We start from the raw sequence: 9,050 nt of genomic DNA on the forward strand, positions 1-9,050 counted from the left end.
CACCTTTAATGACTGACTCTCTCATCTGCCTCTCTCTCCCACATCCTCTCAGTGATCACTTACACAGACATTAAACTGAACACATCCCTGATACTAATCATGAAAATAACAACAACCACTGCACACATCTGTACAAATATATAATTGCTCACATCATTAACATTTTAACTATTAATAATAAACATTACACAGATTACAGACGTATTTATTTGTGCATATTTTAATTGTCCCATTATGCAGATTAACAATGTTTAATATCAGAATGAACAAAGTTAATTTATTTCACTCAGAATTGATCTGAACTTGTGAATCATCACCTAATGCAGCATGAACATACAAATCCATCTGATCTTTACAAAACCACAAACTGCTGGTGGAGGGAAACTTGGAGCTTAAATTCTCCTCCACTGCACAGTTTCTCACACACACACACATACACACACACACACACACACACACACACACACACACACACACACACACACACACACACACACACACAGCTAAACATTTCATCCAAGATTAACAGCAAACGCTAACAAGTACAAATACAGTAAATACATGAGCTTTCAAATTCTCAGTTTATTTAAAACTATTTAAAATACATCAATAAAATTAAATAATCTTTTCAGCTCATTCTGCATTTAAACACTCTTTTGTGATTTTAATTAAATGCTAAGTCATTATTTTGAGTTAATACCTTGTTATTTCAAGACAGTGTGCCATTATTTCACTTATTATTTTGACTTCCTCATACTTTCAAAAGATATCATGATCAGGGGTTAAATTGGGCCGGGGCTGTCCGGGGCTGAGCCCCGGCACATAAGCTCGGAGCGGATGGCATATGATCACGCACACATCAAAAGCAACAAACCCTTTTCACGATTTTCAGTTCTGAATAATTAAATATCGTTTTATTAATCAATAAACCCATGACTTTTATGAGATAGATCATAGTTTTCCTGATAACAAGACGACCTGTCAAAGCTATTTAGAACAGAACTTGCGATCAGAGATTCTGGTTACTGGAACACTGCGTGGGTTGCCAATTCCGCTTTTTATAAGCGTCTTTGGGGTTTCTTTTTTTGTGAGCTCGCTTTAAAAAAAAATCAGAAGTCGTGGTTTGCGGGTTTTTGGGCTTGTGTTTCAGCGTTGTGACTTGTTTATAATTTTCTCCGTACACCGTCTCCCCTTTTACCTGCATACGATCCTAATCCATCAGAGGTGCTTGAACGAACTGTCTGTGCATTTTATGTATGTTCTAGACAATACAAAAAGCACCACATGCCAAATAAATAATTGAATACATAATAATAACAATAATAATAAATGCTTCCAATGTTATAGTGTTGTTTGTATTTGGTTGCATTCACTGCATGAATATATTTGATTGACAATTTGACTGACAGTGTTTTGGCATATTTAACATTTATCCTCCAAAATAAATCAACTGTTTTGGTTTAAGATTGTGCAAGCCTTCAAATTTTCTCACTGAACATTTCTCCTTCACATTTTTCACTGGGGCGGCACGGTGGTGTAGTGGTTAGCGCTGTCGCCTCACAGCAAAAAGGTCCTGGGTTCGAGCCCCGGGGCCGGCGAGAGCCCTTCTGTGTGGAGTTTGCATGTTCTCCCCGTGTCCACGTGGGTTTCCTCCGGGTGCTCCGGTTTCCCCCACAGTCCAAAGACATGCAGGTTAGGTTAACTGGTGACTCTAAATTGACCGTAGGTGTGAATGTGAGTGTGAATGGTTGTCTGTGTCTATGTGTCAGCCCTGTGATGACCTGGAGACTTGTCCAGGGTGTACCCTGCCTTTCGCCCGTAGTCAGCTGGGATAGGCTCCAGCTTGCCTGCGACCCTGTAGAAGGATAAAGCGGCTAGAGATAATGAGACGAGAATGAGACATTTTTCACCTGTAGGCATGTGACAAGATTTAACATGATATTGCTCAACCTACCTCTGTAAAGTCAGCTAACAACTTATTAAAATGCACCAGAATTCAGCAAATAACATGTATGATGATAAAAAACTTCTGGGGGAGGACCCCCAGACCCCCCACTAATCATTTCCTTCAAACCAATGTACAACAACCTGTACAATCTGTTACATTGGCCAACCAATCTACATTCAAACTGCCATAATGTGTAGGGGGGCACTACAAGACACACATAGGCCTACAACACACAGATAAGGTGTATATCTCTGTGCAATATGATATGGTTATCAAATTAGAGGGTTATTTTCCAAAAAGTATATTGGGGCAGGGCGGCGGGGGCAGGGGCGGGTACGAGGCAGAGCCCCCCCACATAACCAATCCCAATTTAACCCCTGATCATGATAATATATTTTAAGACATCTTATTTGAGTTAATTCATTATTTCAATATATTCTGTCAATACAGGGTTTCCGGGGGGCGATGACACTTACACAAAGAACACTAATCTTTTAATCTGCAGTATTTTATTAATGAACTGGAATAAAATAACATGAATGCTAATTGATCTGATTCACTCTTACAGAGCACTCAAGTGGGAGGATCTTTATGGAACCATTAACATTCATGAATGGCAGTAATTTATCAGTAAATGTGTGTGTGAAAGTGTGTAAGTGTGTGTTAGTGAGAGGGTCGGAGAATGACAGTTTTCCTCTGTCCCAGTCCAGCTTCACTCTGATCCTCTGGAGTTTCTGTGCGACTGAGAGCTGAGTGGCTGGATGTGGTGTAGAACCTGCGCCATATTTACCATCATAATACTGCACACACCAGATTCCACTTCTGGAGAATATCTCCCCCTTCCTCTGAGCAGATTCTGTCATCACACCCACATTCCACCATGTACAGTCTCCAACTTCCACATCCCAGCAGTGTGTCCCTGAGTTAAAGCCCTCAGATCCCAGGATACACCAATATTCATCCAATCTCTCTGGATTATCAGGAAGTTTCTGTTCCTCATTGGTGCGTCTCACACTTTTCAGATCATCAGATACAATGAGTTCAGGATGAGCAGTGTTGGGGTCCAGAGTTACAGGTGCTGAAAACACACACACACACACACACACACACACACACACACACACACACACACACCTTTTTACATTCTGTTTTGATGGAGCTAATCTAATTTAATCATTACATTAGCATGGAACTAGATAACATTTGCCAAAACCAAAGAAATGGTAACTGTAATTACAAAGTTCATTAATAAACATGAATAAGTTAATAACATGCCTTGTGTCCTTTTCTTTGTGTGTTTAAATTACAAATGTAAACAATCTTTATAATAACTGTAACTCTAAAACTTTTGTAAGCTGCTGAAATGCTCCATTTTTCTACTCAGTCCCTCTGCTCACACTTCAAACACTGAACAGTCTGATGGAAATAGAAGCTTTTCAAAATAAAACTTCCCTTACATTACATGAGTTCAGCATGAAAGGTGAATAAAAAAATAAAAATAAACAAACAAATACATTATTAATAATAATAATAATAATAATAATAATAATTCCAAAACATTATATAAATGAATCATATGATAATGACCACATTAGGGATACTAACAAAGGCAGAAAAACAAAGAAATAAAAACAATTTATTTTCAACACACACACACACACACACACACACACACACACACACACACACACACACACACAGAGTTAAGAGTCTCACTGTATTGGACGGTGTACTGCATCTTCTCCCAGACTCTGAACTGCAGGTTGGCCAGATGTTTTGCCACATGGATCAGTGCTCCTGAAAGCTCCTCTGGATGCTGCAGTGTGCTCTGGGCTCTGCAAAAACATTCAGGAGTCAGTGTTGCTGTGGGTTTGGATTCAGAAACACAGAGAATGAGAGAGACAGGAAGCACATCACTCACCTTTTCACTGTGGCCTTGTAGTTCTGTAAAACAACAAAGCAAATTTCAGTGGATATGATTTACATTTTTACACCACTGAAATGTGATGTTTCTGATGATGGAAAGAAGTTTTACTTTCTCACAGTATAAATACTGACTAAATGACCCTCACTTCTAAGAACGAAACGTTTTCAGCTCTCATCTTCACTTCTATGGCTTTGATTGTGTCTGAAAGAGAGGATATGTCTTTGCTCAGCTTCTCAATCTTCTCCTTCATCATCTGACTCTTCTGCTCCGCTTCCTCTCTCAGTGCAGTGATCCTGACTGCCTCTTCATCTCGTAGAAACTGGTGAAGCTTCTCAAACTCCTCCTTAATCTGACTCTCTGTGTGTTGGGCCTGAATCTACAGTGAAGAGAAAATCAAATGAAACATAACTGAATATGCAATGAAGCAAAATATAATGAGAATATTAAACCCATGTTATTGATTCTAACCTTTATATGTTTTGCAGTCTGACTCCAGTTCAGTTTACAGTCTTTAAAGATCTTCAGTTTCTCCTGTAGGGGCTTCAGTGCAGTTTTGAGCTTCTTCTGAAATAAATTAACACACTGCATGGAGTCTCTGTGTTTTAAATATTATTTGAACTCAGATGAACTAAATTGATTACAAAGTAATTGTCATAATTATGAACAACATCATTTGTTCACATGTGACCCATGAGTTCATATGTCCATTTTATTTACCTTACAGTCTGTTACTGCCTCATCAATGGGGCAGAATTTGTGGTTGGTGTGTTTTCTTGAATCTCGACACACCAAACACACCGGCTGTTGATGATCCAGACAGAAGAGTTTGAGTTTCTCACAGTGCAGACTGCAGACGGTTTCAGACCCTGATGAAGATCTCTGACTTCTCTCCTGTAAGAAAGTCTCACACAGGTTCTTTAAGGCCAGGTTTATGGGAGGAGACTCCATAGACGACTTCCTCCTACAAAGAGGACATTCTCTGGATCCTTTGGTCTCCCAGAACTGCTGCAAACACACTTTACACACACTGTGACTGCAGTGCAGAACAACAGGATCCTTGAAGATTTCACAGCACACAGGACAGGAGAAATCCTCCTCTGAAAACTTAGAAGCCATTTTATTTTGCTGCTGTTGTTGTTCTCTTTAGTCCGAATGCTCAGAATTTCACTGTCACTTCTGTAAAAAGTAATCACACCCTGATTTCAGGTTTCATTAAAGTTAAATCAATGACTTTGAAGGTTCAGTTAATCATCACTTCCTTTCACAGTGCTGAAAATGAGACTCGGATTTATTCATAAACTGAGAATAAATCTCAACTTACCAGAGCAGAACACTGCAGGCTGTTAATGAAGGACTTCAGTCATGTCAGACTTTGCACTTCCTGAATAGGAGGAGTTTTCGAGAGACACATTATGACCTGTTGTTCTTCTTTAAACATTTTTTGGTAGAACAACTTGTGTGCTTAGGGTCGTTGTCTTGCTGCATGACCCACCTTCTCTTGAGATTCAGTCATGGACAGATGTCCTGACATTTTCCTTTAGAATTCACTGGTATAATTCAGAATTCATCGTTCCATCAATGATGGCAAGCCGTACTGGCCCAGATGCAGCAAAACAGGCCCAAACCATGATACTAGCACCACCATGTTTCACAAATGGGATAAGGTTCTAATGCTGGAATGCAATGTTTTCCTTTCTCCAAACATAACGCTTCTCATTTAAGCCAAAAAGTTATATTTTGGTCTCATCCATCCACAAAACATTTTTCTAATAGCCTTCTGATTTGTCCACGTGATCTTTAGCAAACTGCAGATGAGCAGCAATGTTCTTTTTGGAGAGCAGTGGCTTTCTCCTTGCAACCCTGCCATGCACACCATTGTTCTTCAGTGTTCTCCTGATGGTGGACTCATGAACACTAACATTAGCAATTGTGAGAGAGGCCTTCAGTTGCTTAGAAGTTACCCTGGGGTCCTTTGTGACTTTGCCTACTATTACACGCCTTGCTCTTGGAGTGATCTTTGTTGGTCGACCACTCCTGGGGAGGGTAACAATGGTGTTGAATTTCCTCCATTTGTACACAATCTGTCTGACTGTGGATTGGTGGAGTCCAAACTCTTTAGAGATGGTTTTGTAACCTTTTCCAGCCTGATGAGCATCAAGAACGCTTTTTCTGAGGTCCTCAGAAATTTCCTTTGTTCATGCCATGATACACTTCCACAAACATGTGTTGTGAAGATCAGACTTTGATAGATCCTTGTTCTTTAAATAAAACAGGGGGCCCACTCACACCTGATTGTCATCCCATTGATTGAAAACACCTGACTCTAATTTCACCTTCAAATTAACTGCTAATCCTAGAGGTTCACATACTTTTGCCACTCACAGATATGTAATCTTGGATAATTTTCCTCAATAAATAAATGACCAAGTATAATATTTTTGTCTCATTTGTTTAACTGGTTTCTCTATATCTACTTTTAGGACTTGTGTGAAAATATGATGATGTTTTAGGTCATATTTATGCAGAAATATAGAAAATTCTAAAGGGTTCACAAACTTTCAAGCACCACTGTACGTTTCATTTGATTTCCTCTTCACTGTAGATTCAGACCCAACACACATAGAGTCAGATTAAGGAGGAGTTTGAGAAGCTTCACCAGTTTCTACGAGATGAAGAGGCAGGCAGGATCACTGCACTGAGAGAGGAAGAGGAGCAGAAGAGTCAGATGATGAAGGAGAAGATTGAGAAGCTAAGTAAAGACATATCCTCTCTTTCAGACACCTGTCTGGTGATGTCCATGAGTTCAAGACTTCAGGCAGTCATTGCCAACAAAGGGTTTTCAACCAAGTATTAGAAATGAACATTTTATTTACAATTATTTAATTTGTCCAATTACTTTTGAGCCCCTGAAATGAAGGGATTGTGTTTAAAAAATTCTTTAGTTCCTCACATTTTTATGCAATCATTTTGTTCAACCCACTGAATTAAAGCTGAAAGTCTGAACTTCAACTGCATCTGAATTGTTTTGTTCAAAATTCATTGTGGTAAGTTACAGAACCAAAATTAGAAAAATGTTGTCTCTGTCCAAATATTTATGGACCTAACTGTAGCACAAAATGAACACTGTATTGTAAAGGAGCTGCCTTGAGTGCCATCTAGAGGTAGTTTACAGCTCAATAATAATTGAATGTAAAGGTAGAAAACGAGAGAATTTACAGATGACATATCTCATCACTGTTTATAAAACAATCACAATAAATTCCACACTCACAAGGACAGATTTATTGATGTGTTCTGCTTATTAGTCTGTGTAAAGTTTCACAGTTTTACTGTAAAACATCATCCAGTGTTTCTGATCAACACCAGCAGCCACCATCTCCTTTCAGTTCTTTGAGCAGATTTATTTTATTTGGCTCATTTGTTTATCTTTAAGAACTGAGGCATGTCAGTAAAGTTAAACCCCAAACAGGAGTGTATCTGTGAGGGGATTCTCTCACCTGCAGCTCCCGCTGCTCCTTCTTACTCTCCAGAGTCAGATTTTTCAGGATAAATTCAGTCAGAACTCTAAAATACACAGCAGACTATTTACAATAATGAACACAGTGAGGTTGCAGACAAGATATCAATAACTGAACAACTATTACACCTGAAAACTGAGATAAAGTGTGTGTGTGTGTGTGTGTGTGTGTGTGTGTGTGTGTGTGTGTGTGTGTGTGTTACACGAGGAGTAGGAATTGTCCTGGAGCAGGAAGACTGAGCTGCACCGAGTTCTTCAGTAGTGCGAGCAGTGAGGGCCAACTGTCAACTAAACTACACACTAGAATCCTGCAGAAAAATATTGACAATTAATCACTATGCTATTATTTTAAAGGTTCTGACTGCAAAGTCATCTGAAATTTTCAAAAAAAAAAATGTACTGTGTCTGGCATTTTTCTCCGTCTCATAAGAACAGTATCATCTGGATGAGATGTGATCATTTTGATGTGCTGAAGGACACTTTTCTCCATTTTGGGACCGTTTTCCTACCTCTTGAGGTAAACAGTATGGCCCCACGGAAACAGCTGAATGAAAGGAGTTTTAACTAATTAGCACATCTATGGAACTGTGTCACAGCAAGATGGTGATGCATGGAAAACATTGTGACTCTGCATCAACCTCGGAGACTTTTGAGTGATAGGTATGTAACTTGTCTCTCCGGCAGATCACCACCTTGTCATAGTTGGAGAGCTTGTGTGCCTCTATGACTCCTAGGTCTATGCTGGCTGGAATGTAGTCTCCTGGTAGACTCACCTAAGCCAGACAGGTCAAAGGGTAGAGGTTGGACAAAGAGCGATTCACTGGTCTTACAGGTTAGGGGGTTGGGCACAGAGCTGACAACCCTGTCTCGAAAAAAAAAAGTATATATATATATGTATATACATACATACATACATACATATATCTCATCTCATTATCTCTAGCTGCTTTATCCTTCTACAGGGTCACAGGCAAGCTGGAGCCTATCCCAGCTGACTATGGGCGAAAGGCGGGGTACACCCTGGACAAGTCGCCAGGTCATCACAGGGCTGACACATAGACACAGACAACCATTCACACCCACATTCACACCTACGGTCAATTTAGAGTCACCAGTTAACCTAACCTGCATGTCTTTGGACTGTGGGGGAAACCGGAGCACCCGGAGGAAACCCACGTGGAGAACATGCAAACTCCACACAGAAAGGCCCTAGCCGGCCCCGGGGCTCGAACCCAGGACCTTCTTGCTGTGAGGCGACAGTGCTAACCACTACACCACCGTGCCGCCCTATATATATATATATATCAGTTCAGTTCAGTTATGGTCCGCATCTAAGAAGATGATCGGGGACCCTTCTCACGACGTCGTCGACGCCTCGCTGCTGCTCGTTCCATGAGCTGATGCTCTGACAGGGTTCGACCAAGCTTCACCTGGGCACGCCATGACGTTCTGTCAGCCGCCACCTCAAACCAATTGTTGCCGAAGCCGAAGATTTTCAGGTCTTCTTTCGCGCAGTCTTTCCATCTTTTAAGGGGACGGCCTCTCGGTCGGGTGCCGTGCGAGAGTTCGCAGAAGAGGAGCTGCTTTGGGATCCTGTTGTCACCCATCCTACAGACGTAACCCAGCCAGCGGAGTCTATTAGCTCGAATCATAGTTTC

At 40.5% G+C, this 9,050-nt stretch overlaps 1 protein-coding gene across 1 annotated transcript; it reads right to left on the minus strand.

Moving 5' to 3' along the window:
• Positions 1-2,238: 2,238 nt before the first annotated feature.
• LOC132891162 (E3 ubiquitin-protein ligase TRIM39-like) lies at positions 2,239-5,247 on the minus strand. Its single transcript, XM_060928628.1, has 7 exons — positions 5,197-5,247; positions 4,593-5,051; positions 4,344-4,439; positions 4,021-4,251; positions 3,870-3,892; positions 3,665-3,783; positions 2,239-3,026 (listed from the first exon to the last, which is right to left on the minus strand). Exons 2-7 carry the CDS (start codon positions 4,989-4,991, stop codon positions 2,491-2,493), a joined length of 1,404 nt encoding a protein of 467 aa, XP_060784611.1. The 5' UTR covers positions 4,992-5,051; positions 5,197-5,247; the 3' UTR covers positions 2,239-2,490.
• Positions 5,248-9,050: the final 3,803 nt, after the last annotated feature.

This window comes from Neoarius graeffei, chromosome 9 (assembly GCF_027579695.1).
Source record: "Neoarius graeffei isolate fNeoGra1 chromosome 9, fNeoGra1.pri, whole genome shotgun sequence".
Classification (NCBI taxonomy): domain Eukaryota; kingdom Metazoa; phylum Chordata; class Actinopteri; order Siluriformes; family Ariidae; genus Neoarius; species Neoarius graeffei.